At 34.0% G+C, this 17,385-nt stretch overlaps 1 protein-coding gene across 1 annotated transcript; it reads left to right on the forward strand.

Moving 5' to 3' along the window:
- Positions 1-1,285: 1,285 nt before the first annotated feature.
- On the forward strand, positions 1,286-15,851 carry LOC311427380 (sperm flagellar protein 2-like). Its single transcript, XM_084504687.1, has 7 exons — positions 1,286-1,330; positions 3,483-3,665; positions 5,445-5,537; positions 6,215-6,379; positions 10,367-10,555; positions 10,647-10,769; positions 15,703-15,851. The coding sequence occupies exons 2-7, from the start codon at positions 3,660-3,662 to the stop codon at positions 15,784-15,786; spliced, it is 660 nt and encodes a 219-aa protein (XP_084360813.1). The 5' UTR covers positions 1,286-1,330; positions 3,483-3,659; the 3' UTR covers positions 15,787-15,851.
- Positions 15,852-17,385: the final 1,534 nt, after the last annotated feature.

Here is a 17,385-nt window from a genome sequence, read left to right on the forward strand (position 1 = left end):
GAAGACAAAGAAACGACAGTGTCAGGAGTTAAATGCTTGTGTTAGCACTATACTTACTTACAAATTTCAAATTACACCAGTTCCTTAGAAACCATGGAAAATTCACTTCCAGGTGTTAAATTAAGACTGTTTTTGTTCTTTGTTATGAGATAGGAGAATGAAATCTGGAGCTGTATGACCTTAATCTTATTTATCCATGATTTTCAGATTTAGAAACATGAAAAAATTTAGTCTTTCCAAATCTTTCATCACAGAATTCATTGATTATTTTGAGATGCGGTTGGTAAATTGTATGGGATAAAAATATCTAGTGTATGCTATTTTTAGTATATTTTGATAATTATTTCTGGGAGTTAGTCACAAATCACATTAAGATTTTAATTGGACTACACATGATGGAAGCAGCTTTATTCAAATATTCTTCACACAGATGAATTGCACGAGTAAACCATTTTAAAATCGCTGAGTGATGGATTTCCATTGAGTTTAGTGAAAACTAGTCACAGCTGTCATCAGTATGTAAAAAATCTAATCTTAGCACAGGAAATTAATTATATGGGGAAAAGTATTAGCAAACTGAATATTTGACTCATAGAGCACATGTGCATGTATCCCATGTTCTTTATTCTGTAAGAGCTCTTAGTGCTTGTAAGTTCTATTTTTATTTTAAGAACAGGATTTCCTTTAAAAGAGTTTCCTTAATAGCATGACTTTAAAATGAGACTTTTAAATTTATTGTGAAAGCAAGAATTGCCATGCTAAAGGAAATGAATGAAGCATGACCTAAAGTGTAAGTTTATTCTGCACAAGCTATTCTGAACAGAAGTCGCTATTTCATCTTTACAGTTTGTGAATTAATGTAATTTCAAATACGTTTTGAAATTAAAGTAAGCAGTGCTATACTTTCCAATTTTAGGGCAGGTGGCATCTACAACATTATTGAATTGACTCACTCTGTATTGCCTAAGGCCCTAAGCCCTCTAAATACATTTCTTCCATCTGAAAATCCAGTCTGCAACCAACCAGATGCTTGACAATGAAATCAGTATTTGGAGAAGAACATAGTGTAGAGGAACATAATAAGTTCTCATCACACCAGTAGTGCAGAAATGAACTGTGCCAGACTCGTTACCTCCATCACAATGCTCTATCAGGAGATCTTACATGTTTCCCTGTTTGTGATCAGGACCCCACCCTACTATCCACATACTGCATCCTCAGCTGTAAAAGAATACATGGCAAGATGCAAAGCAGCTTTTCTATTGATAGTTTTTGATACCTGGAAACACTACTGGAACAAAGAAAATCCGTGTTGTGAATACCTGAAAGAGTAAGCAAAATAAGGCCAAGGCACAGGCCCTATACTAAATTTTGTACTCATGCCACTAAATTGTCAGTTCAGTTCCCCACTAACACACACTAAGAACCATTATCTTGTAGGCAGCTTAAGTATAACCCCTGATTTAGGAAGTAGGAGTACTTATTTAGATGTATACCAGCTGCACATGCCAGTTAGCCTCAGTGACAAACAATGATCTCTGGTCTGTTTTATTTAGTGATAATGTGATGGTGCACCTCCAACTCCCCACAACCTTCACAGCTTTATTTTCCATAACCCTGCTTAAGAAGATAACCACCAGCAGCAGTCATGGTGGGTGCCATCTGGTCACAGTGGATTCATGAGGGACAGTTAACAATACAACAGCCAAGAGGCTAGCTGAGCAAAGTGCTCACCTGACCACAATGCTGGTCAATGTCAGACTCAAGCCAAATTTGGAAGAAACTAACATCTATAGTGACACAACACCTATAGTATGCCGATATGATTGTTAGTAAATCATCTTTTATCAGGAATAGTGTAGCCAGGAAGACCAGGGAGGTGATTGTCCCCACTGTACTCAGCTCTGGTGAGGCCACATCTCAAGTACTGTGTTCAGTTTTGGGCCCCTCGCTACAGGAGGGTCTGGAGTATGTCCAGAGAAGGGCTATGAAGCTGGTGAAGAGTCTGGACTAAAGTTCTATGAGGAGCATCTGAGGGAACTGGGGTAGTTTAGTCTGGAGAAGAGAAGGCTCAGGGGAGACCTTATTGCTCTTTACAACTACCTGAAAGGAAGGTATGAGGAGCTGGGGGTCGGCCTCTTCTCACAGATAACTAGCAATAGGACTAGAGGGAATGGCAACAAGTTGTGCCAGGAGAGGTTTCGATTGGAAATTAGGAGATGTTTCTTCTCAGAAAGAGTAGTCAGGCATTGGAACGGGTTGCCCAGGGAGGTGGTGAACTCACCGTCCCTGGGTGTATTCAAGGACAGGTTGAACATGGTGCTTAGGGACATGGTTTAGTGGGTGTTTATTGGTGGTAGGGTTATGGTTAGACCAAATGATCGTGAAAGTATTTTCCAACATTAATGATTCTATGGTTCTTTGTAACCCTATAAAGAGTGAGCCAAGAGCCCTTTGATTTCTCCTGCATGGCAGTGGGCTGCAGGCCAGGATCTCTCCTTGAGTAGGAATGCCTCACAACGTCTGCCACTCAAGGATGAGAGATTCCTTACTGTTGATTCCTTATCCACAGCAGATACTCAGTAAGTGGCTGATAGCTTGCTAAATTTTGTAAGCTTTGCTAAGATTAAATTTTAGATTGGTTGTGCACATGTAATCCTTTAGACATAAATCATTGACCAACTGTGGGACTAAGTTTGGATCTAGCCACACCTAGGCACCTCTGAGAAGGAGTTTAGAAGGCAAGGGGATCCACTCTGAACCGCATGACTGCCAAGATCATTTGTTTGACCCTTTCCTCTATACAGTAAATATCCAAGCGTACCTCACTGTCTCAAATCTTATTGTTGTCTTATTTATGACTAAGCTTTGTTAGATCACTACATTTTATCAGTAAAATACATTGCTTCTTCTCTGTTATGAGTAAAGTGCATGTAATTTCCATTCATGACAGATACAGAGTTAGCCATGCATTCTACAAGAAATCAGAGTCTTGAAACTAATTCATAAGGCTCTTGCTCTCCCTCAAAACTCAGCTGCTCACTATACAGGGAAAAGAGATAGGAGACTGGTCTTTTTATGTGTTTATATTTGAGAGAAGCAGTGCTCCAAGAGTTTGGGGTGAACCACAGATGCCTCTCACGAGGACATGAGGCATAAGCACTTGAGGGCAGGTTTTTTACTGTGTAAAGCCTCTTATTTACTACGTGGAACTATGCTTGTGCGTCCATTGGAGTTACTGTAAAGTCACTATAAGCTGTAAATTTCATAAATGTGTCAGTGTAACTGCACTATGCAGACAAGGAGGAAGTAGAAAGAACTCTGAATCCTTTATACATCTTTGATGTATCTTGGACATATACAAATCTCAATGGATAACCTTGTCCATCCTAAATAGGAAACAGAACTAAGTATGCGTAATATATAAAGAATATATGTTTATGCATGCATATTTGACAATATTTATTATTTTATTTCTATAGTTGCAAAATCTGACATCTGCATTCACAGTGAACTCAGAACTGATTGACTGGCGCAGATTCCTTTTAGCAGCAGCACAGCCTTGGCCAGTGCCATCTCTGACACAACTTCTCAAAACTCTCAGTATCTTCAAGTCTGTTGACGTAGCTGGATCAGGCTTAGTTACACAGGAACGCTATATGCAGGTTATAATTCTTTTCTCTTTGAATATTCATTTGTTAATCTCTTTGTATTGAATAATATATTGTCAGGTTTATTCAAACTCAAAAAAATCAGCCTGTGTTTTAAATGTTTTGCTATTTGAGGGTGCTTTCTAGTGAAAATTGTCTTTAGAAAATTGAGGGCCAAATATTTACCTTATCCATATATATTAGTTACAAAAATCAGACTGATTAATCTTAAATTTTAATTCCATTTTCTATTTAAGCCATAAATTAATTAAAAAAAAAAATCCTTCCTGTCCTAAAGAAACTATTCTGTGAGCATTTTAACTACAATTAGCTACCATTGCTATTGATTGATACTGTATGTCTCTTAACACACAAAAAAATTGCCCCAAACAGAAACAAATACTTTAATTTAGATAGTCTCACCAGTTCTAATTTAATTAAATATCTTGAGAATTTTTCCAATAAGTATTTTTTTGCAAATGAAAATTGTTTTTCAGACCTTGAATATATAGGAAATTAAACTATTCTTTGATACATTCTTTTGTTTAAAAAAGGTTCTATTTAAACCTTTGCATGGCTTAGAACTGCTTTCAAAGAAGCAAGTTTTGTAAAAAAAATATCAAGAATACTTTTTTTTTTTTTTCCTTTTAATATATTTGACCTACTTCTATACATTTTCAATTTTACTTTGGATTTTTAATCTTAGAATGACTGCTGGTTCAGTCTTTTAATGTGCCCTAGCCAATACATATACGTATATATTGGATATATATATATTATACACAGTATATATGTGTATGTATGTGTATATACATGTATGCATGTATACACAAATATTTCATAGCTCTGTCAGTTTGGATTTGGTGATATTAAAATAATTTCAAAAATATTTTAACCAAATTTCATAGAACCTTTAAAGTAGTTAGTTTTAAAACTGTCTAACATTAGATTTATTCCAAAATTAAATAAAGGCTGTGTTATTCCAGAAATCTGCCTGTTTTAGAACTTCTCTGATTAATTGAAAACTTGCTGCAGAACCACATCCCATCCAAGACTGGTAAAAATATAAATAAATAAAGCAAAATTCTGCAAAGCCAGAAACCCACAAAATTTGCAGGTCTACATGCTGCATCTATTTGTCTATTATGATAATTTTTACTGAAATTTGAGAGTATACAAATAAACAGATTTAAGACATTCAAGGCTGTGAATTAACATTTTTAACATAGGATCCTAATTATAAAGTAATACTAAGTGATCAAAACATTTACACACTTCAGGATCAGAAATGGTTCCCATTCAGTCAGCTCAAGGTAAACATGCAAGTGTGTACATTCATTTGTTTATTGACCTCCACCCCTGTTAGTTCTTCCAAACTTCCCTGAGAGTACTGAATAAACCTACAGTCTTCTGCAGTTGGTTAAGGACTGAAAAGGACTAGAAGGTTTATAAACACACAGGTAACTCTCAGCTGAAGATCCTTTTTTTCAGAAGAAGCCTATATAAATGTGGGCAGGTTTAGTATGCTGGAGTAGATGTAGCTCTGTAAACATTACAGGACACTTATTTGTTGCTGGAAGTAGGCATGCATGGGAAGAACTATGACTCTCTCCCAGGTTGCACTGAAGTGTTTGGACATTTCCAAAAGAGCAGTTAAGACAAAAGCTACAGGGTAGCAGAGGATACCCTGTAGGTATCCTCTAGATAGAGGATAACTGGTCTGTTCAACAGTTACAGAGCATAAAGACCACTTTTGTTAAAGTGTGAAAATAAATGACTTTTTTTTTTCCTCAGGTTGGCTTATGGTTTACTGGAAATGAAGATCTAAACAGTACAAAAGATTGCACAGAACCTTTGCCTTTTGATAGGCTAGGATGTCTCATAAAGGTAACTTTGAAAACAGCTATTTTGAAGAGACCACTCACTATTCTAACCCAAGAGTTCTCATTTTGAATTTTCTTAGGTATCTTCTTCCATAATTGCTGCAATGTTTTGGTGGCTTTTGAGGTCAGGTGGTACTTCATGATATGGCTTCCATGTATAGAAACCTCAAAGTTGGAAATAATGTGGAAAGTAGGGACAGGAATCTATGAATTCTCTTTCAGTATTCTAAACCGTAGTCTTCTCAGAAAGACTTAATTATTCCTGTTCTCTATTGAACCACATAAATTTTGCTATACAGTGAACAACTCTGTAAAGAATGAGAGACAAATGATGGGAGCATCTATGCTCCCAGACATCACTGTGGAAGAGGGAGATGCAGGTGTAATCTGAATACAGGACAAAGGTTTGGACCTACCTATAATGATATCACATTTGGTGAATTTCTTCTTGTTCTGATAAAATCCTCATTCTAAAAAAATAAAATAGTACAGTTTCTGTTTCCTGGAATGACTCAGACACGACTGATTTATCTCAATTTACACAACCTCAACACATTTTTAAGGATAGTATCACTTTTCAGCTGTCATTACTTATGTTATCCTTTTCTGTACAGTTTTTTATTTGTATTTGTTCAACATTCATTAGTAGAAATTAATGTATGTATTTTTGTCCTTTTATAGTTTTTCTTCAGCTTATTTGCTGATACCAGAAAAGATCCTGCTCTGCTCAACTATATTGAGATGCTACTTTATTTTGCTGCTCATTCTGATCCTGTTGAAGGTGTCTACCGAGCACTTAGCATTGCTGCTGGAACACACATTCATAGAAAAGAAGAATCTTCTCTTGTATGTGGGGTAAAATATTTAAGTAAAATATTAGAGAATAGTAATGATGCTTGCTAAATTATAGGTTAGCTCAATTTCTGTACATATCTATATACTGAGTAGGTCCAGCCCTCACAAACAATCCCACTGACTTCATGGGAACTCTGCAAATAGTCCCAGTATTTTTGGTACTAATACTCAGAAGTATTCTTCCAGAAGTCTGAAATGTTGCTTGTTAAATAACAAAAGTTTAAGACATTTCCTGGTAACTACCCCTTGTACAGTTGAGGAGGTAAAAACTGAGGACATTCTTTGATCTAGTCTTAGTCCAGCTACCAGTCCACGTGAGTAGGACTATAATGTAGTATATGGTAATGTCATTTAAAGATATAAAACCTGTTTTATTGCTGTTCTTTACCTTCTTTCCCACCACGTTTCTTTGAGGTATTTAAAAGTGTATACACTTCTATAAAACTTTGTTACTGTGTTATAGTTAGCCTGTACATCAGAAGGCTTATTACTAATTATTTAATGTGAAATAATTTAAAAATATATATTTTGAGTATGAGTTTTTTTAATACATGTTGAATGTACTGTCAAATCCCATAAAGCTCAGCTTTTGAATTATGTTAGTGTTTGTGAAGTATGTTATTAATTTCCCATTTTTTTTAAAGACTCCTAACTGCCATTAGTAAATGCACTAAATACATCAACTGTGTGTTGCTTAAGTATAAGTCACTTTTTGAGACATACGATTTATATTGGTACACACTTGGAAAGAGCTCACTCTGCTAGATAATAAAATGTTTCAAATGCTGTCACGAACTACAGTGACTTTAGCATTTTTCTAGTACTTGAAATACAGCTATATTCTCCAGAAACAGTAGAGAAAGAACATTATTTTACCACACACTGTTACTTCATACATATTTATAATCACATTTTATCACTTATGACATATATTATTGTACTCCCCTCTGTCTGTTTTTGCTTTGCACAACACAGTTTTGGAAAGGGAACATGTGAAGTGAGTGAAGAATTATTTCGAATTGACTGAAGAGAGAAGGAATAGAAGTTTTTAAAGTGTCAGTGTGAGAGTGTGAATATACCACTTACCTTTTCATATGTCATAGGAAAAAAAAATAAAAATAAAAATAAAAAAAAAAAATAAAAAAAATAAAAAGGAGAGCACAGAAAGAAGACTGTGTTCCCACTTAGATACAGTAGATCTGAACTTAGTACCCCATATTCCAGTGTAAAATTCTAGCTATCTGGACATTGGATATAAAACAACACAACCTATTCTCCTCAGTGCTTTTTGTTTGGCTTTGTTCTTTTGAGTTGGAACTTCTGTAACTGCACGTTCATTATCACCTAAATGTGGAAGGCTTCGTAAGGCTGTGAGTCACAGGTAGAGGAAAACCTTTCCCTCCAATCTAGAATTAAAAATTTATCTCTGAAGGGCAAGATTTATATGTGCTATGATGCACGTCTCTCAATGTATTATACAGATGGTTTGCCTAATTCTTCTTGGAGAGTCCCTTAGAAATCTAGACATATCTAAGAATTAGATTCTGTTAGAACAGCTTGCATATGTAGATTCTCTTTGACTTTATAGTTGTCTGTTCTAAGTTGGTATCCCAGGGCTGATAGAACATAACCTTTTAACCTTTTCTTTTTTCTTATACCTTGTCTTCTGTATGTGTATCCTTTACAGTCCCATTGAATACTGAGAGAGAGAGAGAATTAATAAAATCCCACTGCTCTGAAATGAATGTGAGTTTAACCATAGGCTTCAGTAGGGCCAGCATTTCATGCAGGATATTCAACAACCACGAGGGGGCAAAATGTAAACTATGAGTGGGTATTGTGTCATCTTTAATTGAGCCATCAAATAGAAAGGCTTAGGTCGCTGAAGACATCCAAAGTGGTATTCAGCTCCAAATTATGAACCTAAACTGTTGTCTACCTGTAGTTTTGCTTACATGTGATCTAAATCTCCAAGTTCTCATTATAGATACTGGAAATCCAATAAATATTATCAGTGGAATATTCATCAGTGGAATATAAAGAGCTACCCAGCTTATTCTGAGCTTATAAACAGACACTTACACAGAGACACCTAATTTCATTCATCTCTTTTCTGTTTCTTGTTTTTAATTTTTTTTTCTGGTATTGTAATGACTCTTGACTGGAAGTTTCGTAAAGAAATAGTTCTGAAAATTTAATTATATTAATGAGAGAAGATCAAACGAACATATTCTAGAGATTTTTGTTGCTTGTACTATCTTCAAATGCTTACCTTTTAGGTCTCAATTATTTTGTTGTTGGTTGTGTAGATCTTTTAGCTAAATGTAAATGGTACAGTGAGCATGCTTATATTTTTATATTCTTCACTGTGGAGTGTTAAAAATAAAATAAAATAAAATAAAATAAAATAAAATAAAATAAAATAAAATAAAATAAAATAAAATAAAATAAAATAAAATAAAATAAAATAAAATAAAATAAAATAAAATAAAATAAAATAAATTATCAGTGGATCTACTCCTCCTGGACTAAAAATGGAATGTATTAAGGCACAAGATATGTACCACAAATGTTGTCTTAATCTCAGCACTGTGTCCCTCCTAATAAAGAGGAAAATGGTATGTTGAATTAAATGAATTTTCCTATTGTTAAGCTCAACAAAATGTTGTTCAGCTTCATGAGGTCCTTTCTCATCTTTGTGATAACAAATACCTGGAGTGCTTTTTGTTGTTGTTGTTTGTTTTTCTCTTTGGTCATCTGTAGTGTCATCACAAAGACATCTCGTCACTTGTTTATAACAAACAAACAATATACCGAACACCTAATTATTCTGCATAAAGCCTTTCTCACCTTTTACTGTGGAGAGCTGGTGAACTTATGTTAGCTCTTAACCAAAATGAATTTCATAATGTGAATCTTTGTATTGGACTAGAAAATTCATGCTGCCTTTTCTTTTTTTTTTTTTTTTTTAATCTGAAATTTGTGGAAAGCAAATTTCTCCAAACTATGGTTTACTGTATTTGCTTTGATTTATTACTTTCTGGTGCAAATCACTCAGGGAAGAGATTGTCCCCTTGTATTTGACACTGGTGAGACTGCACTGTGAATACTGTGTTCAGTTTTGGGCCCTCACTACAAGAAGGATATTGAGTTGCTTGAGCAAAGAAACGCAATAAAGCTGGTGAAGGGACAAGTAAACAAAACTTATGAAGACCAACTGAAGGAATTGGGATTGTTTATTCTGAAGAAGAGAAAGCTGCGAGTGACTTCAATGCTCTGCAATTTTCTGAAAGGAATTTGCACTGAGGAGGGTGTTATTCTCTTCTGTCAGGTGATGAGGACACAAAGAAACAGCCTCAAGTTGCACTAGGGAGGTTTAGTTTAGACATTGGGAAAAATTTCTTTGTGGAAAGAGTGGTTAAACATTAGAACTTGCTGCTCAGAAAAGTGGTGGAGTCCAACCCCCACCATCCATTGAGTGAGTATTGAATATTTAAGAGATATGGGGACGTCGCACTGAGGGACATTGCTTAGTGATGGGACTTGCTAGGTCAGGATTATGGTTCAACCTGATGATCTTGAAGTTCTTTTCCAACCTAGATAATTCTATGATTCTATGAATTGCTAAGCTTACTCATGTAAATAAAAAGTTCTTGGTAGTGTATTGTAAATTGTAACTGTTAAGTATTTTTATATTTTGTTGTTCTGAAAAATACTAATTTCTCAGAGGAATATTGGCCAGGTTCCTGGAAAAAGATGATTATTTCATTTCTCCTGTTGTCAACATCATAGATATTTCTGGACTGTCAGGACCCATTCATTCATCTCATAGTTTGGTGGATAATTTTGTATAGGCTGATGACTTTTTTTTTGGTAAGAACTGAAGTTTGAAAGTATAATCCATTGATCCTTAACAAATATCTAGGTGAAACAGATGATCTATTGACTAAATTTTATGCCTGTGTTTTATTTTCTTAGGCTTTCCCTTATATTGATGTAGTGACAAATGAGGGACCTTTAATAAAAGATGAAAATGAAGTCTTGAAATACACAGATGAAGGAAAAATTTCACTGGCAACTCTACTCAAAGTGTTTCATGATGGAGCAAGTACAGATGAAGATAATCATAGATTTAGTAGCTTGGAGAAGGAAGGCAGATATGATAAGGTAGTCTGATGATCCAAAGGAGGTTTTGTACCTTACATTATATGTTACAGAAATACCTGCTGTAGTTAACAGTTATTATTTTTTCTTTAAGCATTTCATAAAAATATACAAAGAATTAGGCACTGAAGATCTGACACCTATTCCAGTTGAACTCCTTTTGAAACATCCTTTCATTCAAGACTTGATCAACAGGTATCAAGAGTACAAGCTTATTGTAAGTATTGCTTTCAGGGACCACAAACTTTGCAAGTGTTCATATCAATATTTGCATTATCCCAGAAACATTGTTTATTTAGATACTGTCAATTTGAAGTGTAGATGAAATATACATCATAGAAGATTGTAGATTAGATCAGTTGTTTCATTGTCAATGAAAGCATCCATCAAAGAGTGCACTGCTTTCTGACTGATTTTTTATACCTGTCTAGCTGGCCTGTAGCTGCCTCCAAGTTTTCTACTGCCTTGTCACAGGTGGCAATGCATTTCCCTGTAAGGAGTGAAGTACACAGTATTTATCATATTGGTCGTACTCCTTATTAGTAAAAGACAAGACATATGAATAAAATAATCTATTTGTTGAAGTTTAGGCTGAAAATTTATTTGTTATAGTAGGAAAAGATACAAAAGGAAAACATAAAACAATGACCACTCAATTAAAGATTATAACTATTAATCGTATCTATTCTGGCTACTTTAATCATATAATCATATAATCACAGAATGCTTTGAGTTGGAAGGGACCTTAAAGACTATATACTTCCAACTGCTGTGCTATGGGTAGGGATACCATCCACGAGACCAGGTTGTTCAAAGCCCCATGCAATGTATGTCTCAGCAAATTTGGGAAGATAGACGTCATGGAATGACAGGTTATTCCTCCCTCTCCTTCCCCTTGCCATCTTTCCTGATCCCTTTTATTTAATCATGTACTGCATTTCCTAATTCAAACATTTTTTCCATCTTCTCTGAGTTTCTTGTAGACCACAGCATTTCTTAAATGAGCTCTTTGTTATATAGATGATCTATCTCAAGAAGTATTCTTAACACACATTCAACATACTGCAAGTTCCCCATGAAAAGCAAGTGTGATGCAATTAAAAGTAACACTTAACTATGTTGTGAAAAGAGTAATGCCATATGTATATATTCCATTATTTACAAGGAAGGGTACTGTTTTTGAAAACCTTTTCTCACAAACTAATAGCTGAATATCAAGAGCAGAATGTTTGTTCTTAATCAAAATTTCCAGCTCTACTTTAAGAAGAAAGTATTTTATACAGCTTGAAGAGTAGTTTGCAGTATATATTTAAAATGCATATTCTGTACTTAGAATGACAGGATAATATTCCATGACTGCACCAGTAAATATTGACTGCTGTTTTATGCATGAAATCAACTAACTTTCAAATTCTGATTAAGCAGGGGAGAGCTAAGACTAGAAGTTCTTGCTCAACTTTACAACAAATTACTATATTCACCAGCAAACATGCATAGAGAACCAGTGGCCATTGTTTTATGTAGAACAGGTCAGAAATCTATGCCCTTCAGGAATGACATTCCTCTGACAATTCATAGAAGTATATTTGGTGAACAGGTAAACTTTTTTCTTCCTAAAGAAAGAATTCCAAAATAAGTAAACAATAATTTTAGCATCAATTATTTGTTCAGAAATTCTCCAGAGACTATAAAAATCTCTATAAAAATGAAATCCAACCACAGTGCTGTTATTTTGAGATCTTTTACAAGATAAATATAGCAAGGTAGGGTGTGGTTTTTAAGGTTAAAATGTTTCTACTGCTGCAGTCACAAACAGTGGAAAATGAAATGTTTTGCTGAAAACCATAAATGAAATATTTAGCTTACAACTTGTAAAATCTGTTTTAGGGCACCATATTCCTTTGGTCTCTTGATGGACTATTCAGTTCTAACCAGTAGTATCTCTGATAAAGAATATCTGCTGGTGAGATATATAGATGTCTTCTGAAGGGAGTTTGTTTTTTCAGTTCATATACCAGTAGGCTGGCAACAACCTGCATGATGACAACCATTCTGTTAGCCACAGTACAAATGCCAATAAGTGAATAAACTTGGAAATTCTATTATTTTGTCATGTGGTCTTTTTCATCCTGATTTCTGGTCCTGAATAGAACTTGCAAGTGGTTTTCCATAATTGACTTTTTTTTTTTTTTTTTTTTTTCCACTTATCAGATGAAATTTGTTTCTTAGGTATAGCCAGACCAATCCTACATGTTTATGTAGACACTTCATTACATTCTGAATGATATCATTTTAAATACATTCAATAGTAACAGAGAATATTTTTCTAGCTGGAAAAAACAAGCAAATTTGCTTTTTCTACTCTATGGGTTGGTCTAAAAATAAAAATTAAGGTCATTTTCAGGGCTGTTATTATTTCATGTTAAAAATGTCATACTTCTTCCATCCTGATACTATCACAGATACAATTATCCAGAACAATAATACATTTTAGTAACTCTGTGTTTTGATTGTGATAAATTTAAATAGTCTGCATTGTATTTTATTTCTACAATTCTTAATACATTCATTTTGAGTGAACTACATTCTTACATTTAGTGAGGATAACAAGGTAGCTTAATAATTACCATTCAGTTATAACCATTATGCATTTGATAATGTTATGTTAAATTTTTTATCCTGCTTTCAAATCCTGAGTGGTATGGTTGCCACTACTTAATTCATTTAAAAATAATAATAATAATTTTGAAGGCTGGGATACCACATTGTATTTTGATATATCTATTTTTTGAATATTTTCAGTATAGGTCCATGCATCAGGCTTGTTCCTTTTAAAGTAATTATCATATTATTGTGTCTTTTATTGTTGATTTTGTTAATTATTTCAGTATCATTACCCAGTATTGAACTCAGTATCATTCATTTAAATTGAAGTTCTACTGGGTTAGGATTTCTAATAATGTATAGTAAACATATCTATCAAAATATTTATTGGTAAGTTGAGCAAATATTACAAAAACTGCTTATACTCACAGCAGCCATTTAATATTGCAGAACTCAACAAGCATTCAGAACTCCACATGTCATTTAGCAGAGTAAAAATGCATTCTCTCTCAGGAAGAGTTCATGAAGATTCTATTCAGTAAGGTTTAAGAGGCAGACCGTATAGTTCATAGTCAATACTTAATGGTTTGGAGGAAAGAGCATTGCTGAATCACTGTCTAATTGTAGGCAGTAACTGTAATACTTATGAAACTTGAGAAGACTTTTTCATGTGGTGTTTTAAATGTCCTAGTGTGCAAGAGAAGGAAAATTAAACTCAGTGTTTAAATACCTGGTCTAAATGAGAGACATATGTTATGTTTCTCTTGATCATGTATTCTATATCCCATTAAAAAAAAAAAAAAAAAAAAAAAAAAAAAAAAAAAAAACAAGAAGTGCAAATATACAAGAAAAATAGCATGTTTCTTATATTAAAAATGATAAACATTTTGTTAATATAACAGAAACATTATGTCTGCTTCTTTAAGTACAGACATACTAAATCTATGGGGGGACTATTTCACCCATGTTTTGAGGTTATTTAGTTTTGCTTTCCTTTGTAAAACTGGTAGCTACATAAATTAAATCTGTCTTGCGGAAACCTTCTTTCATATGCTTAACACATTCTTAAATGCTGTTCTATCACTCTCTCTTTTTCATCCAATTAAAATTTGTGATCATATCATTCTTACTTTTAGACTGATATTTAACATATATTTCTGTCGCATTGCTAGAGCATAAAATTTCCACTTCCCACACACAAGAACACAATGACAGTATTGGAAGTGACTGTGTATCTCATTTGCTCCATGATGATGAGCAGTAGCTTTCTCAAACTTATTTTTTACAAGAACACATACTTAAATTTAAAACACTCATAATTCACATTCTATCATGTCAGAAGCACTACAGTTTACTGAGATCCTCATCTGCTTTGTGTGGTAGTGATAAGTACTGATAATGAGCTTACTGATGGTTCCATTTGCTAACATTTACTTTTGTCGAACCGGAATTGAAACTTCATTTCTGACTCAATGTACTGAAGTAGGCCTCCTTAAACTGAAGTGTTTCTTAAAGTCAAGGTAACTGTTAGCACTACCTTCCAAAACTAAGGACTGGTAAAATTAATCTTTTAACCCAGTTCTGTATTCACTGAAATGCTGCTCATACATTACAAGTAATATGAGGCATTGTTCAATACAAGCAGTTTATGCTTTTGAAAAAAAAAGGCTCTATCTTCAAAATAGGCACCAAATGCATACTGGAGTATGTATTTGAATCTAAACTCATTTATTTCATAAAAAATCTGAATATTCACTTACTGTTTATTTTTATAACACAAAATATTTTTATAACACAGTTTGTGTTATAAAAGATGCAGAACTGAAAAAAAAAAGCAAAAAAAAAAAAAAAAGCATATATATATATGTCTGTAATGTCTAAAAGGGGGTATGTATTATTCCAACTGTTGTAGTTACTTATTTTCTTTTATTTCCTTGATGTGTTAAGTTCAGTCTGAAATGTGAAGACACAAGAAAAGAAACTTCTGAAAAATTTGTCTCTGTATGCTCTTAATGATATTTGCTGGTTTAAACAACAATTTTAAACAAGAATTTTAATGACTTAAATGACATGGTTAAGGAGATGCTTAAGGTTTCTGCTTACTTTGAGAACTGTGTTTTAATACACCATAGTTTCATAAAACCACGGAAAGCAATGAGGTTGTATGGATAACATGAAAACACCATCTCTGTGATAAGAATGAGACATCAGTAACTTCTAGAATTTGCCATGAATACTGTTCTTTCTGCAATTGCCACTATATAGTTATGTTTTCATCAGTGTGCTCAACATAGTGCTAAAGCTGAATGACAGTGCTGTTTTAAGTGTTCTTTTGGGAAACATCTTATGTAACCCAGGGCAAGTGTAATTTATAGTAATGTATCACCATTGAAGTTAATTTTTCATCAGACACTTCTAGTGACTAATCAGAAAGCTCATACCATGGAAAGACAGACTTCATTATTACAAGTTTTGAGATGATCAAGTTGCTATGTGAAATGACCTTTTTTTTTTTTTTTTTTAACTTTTCATTTTCTTTTTCATAGGATATTAAAATCTTTCTCCAGAGAGCTGAACAAGCACAGTCAATTGATGAGAAAACCACAACATACAAAGATATCGATGCATGAAAAATTGTGGTTCGTGAAAGCATATATTTTGTTATGCATGTAAGAAATGGGTGCTAGATCTCCACTCCTCCATTCCACAGGAAAGATTTATTCATTTAACATTGAAAGAAACAGATTTTGTAGTAATTTTACATTTATTTGTTACTTTAAACTAATAATAATAATAATAATAATTTAAAAGCAACATACAAAACCAGAGAAAGAATATTATTAGTTCATTTTAAACAGTCGTGGAATTTCTGAATAAATGAAAGCTGGTTTCTGAACTTGAATAGAGCTGCTTGTGTTCTTTAATAGGTGGTAGAAGAATTGAGTAAATCAAGGTTTTGTAAACAACTTAAGACATCTGGTCAAATTTTGTTAATGTTTATAAGATATTAATTAAATTTGTTTTAATTTAATTATTATTTTTTTTAATGATGCAGTTCATAGCTAATAAAATAAGTAAATGAAAACATGGTCAGTATAAGGTCAGTATAAGCTACCAAAACATCATGATATACATGAAAAAGTAGTGCTTGTTAATAGCAGAGGTGATGAATCTTTGTTATCCAACCTTTGTTTTCCTAACTTTCCATCACAGCCGAGCTTTGTTGCCACCCACTAAAACTCCACAGGCTCTTTGTGCAGTGCAGCACCACATGTAGCCCAAGGGGCTGGGTGGCATAGGCTGCTGCCTCCTCCCCCCTGGCCCAGTAACCTCTCCTCCCATCTTGTTGCAGAAGCGGTAAAGTAGGGGCTGTACCATTTGTGGTTCCACTGCTAATTCTGCACATAAGTTTGCTAGTCACTGTAATTTATTTTGGGGATCCACATAATTGTTTCCAGTAATCGGTCATAATTCATTTTTGAATCAGCATAGTGTGGTAAGGGGCACTGCATACACCAGCTACAAATTGCAGGTCTCCTTGTATGATAGGTGCTTGTCTAAAAATGTGTATGGCACTTGATGACACCTATCAGCTGCTGCATTATTTGGCAGATTAAACAGTCTTGGTGAAACTCTCCTTATTTACTTCTGAAGTTGTTGTTTCTTTTTCTACATCCACTGTGACTTTTTTGGCTCTCCTGGAGGTTGTTCTGGAGTTTCTTTCATAGAAATGTGCTTTTTAATAGGAATTTTTTGTTTCCTTGCAGTTTTATTCAACCTTTTCATTCTCTTGTTCCTAATGATGGCTATAAATAAGATATTGGGAACTGTATATTTTCACAAAACTTTTTCATATAAATCTTAGAATACTTTTTGTTTCTAATTAGTTCCTCGGGAATTCAACACTGAAATGTCTAATACCTCCTCGGCTTTCAATAGTACCCATTCTTCTGATCTACGGTTTCAAGTTGTTGGAAGACTGGACATGGCAAGAATGTATTTGTGATTATCAAAGCTCAATAGAACTTCCAATTTGCAATTTGACAACTGCCCAAGCTGTTAGCAAACCTTGTGCGCTCTATAATGTGTTACTAGCTTAGAAACATAATTAAATACTTCCAAGACATCTGCCTACTCATACCTGAACACTGCTCTGTCATTCTGGGGTATTTTTTCTGCATTTTGGTAGTACCCTGGTAACAATCACACAAAGCATTTAAAGCTTCCTT

This window comes from Aythya ferina (genome assembly GCF_964211825.1).
Source record: "Aythya ferina genome assembly, chromosome: Z".
Lineage (NCBI taxonomy): Eukaryota > Metazoa > Chordata > Aves > Anseriformes > Anatidae > Aythya > Aythya ferina.

Bases quoted from the DNA above. Each gene is read 5' to 3' on its own strand.
- LOC311427380 (XM_084504687.1), top strand. The intron at 5,538-6,214 runs GTAACTTTGAAA...GTCCTTTTATAG, and splicing joins GGCTAGGATGTCTCATAAAG to TTTTTCTTCAGCTTATTTGC. The intron at 6,380-10,366 runs GTATGTGGGGTA...TTATTTTCTTAG, and splicing joins GAAAAGAAGAATCTTCTCTT to GCTTTCCCTTATATTGATGT.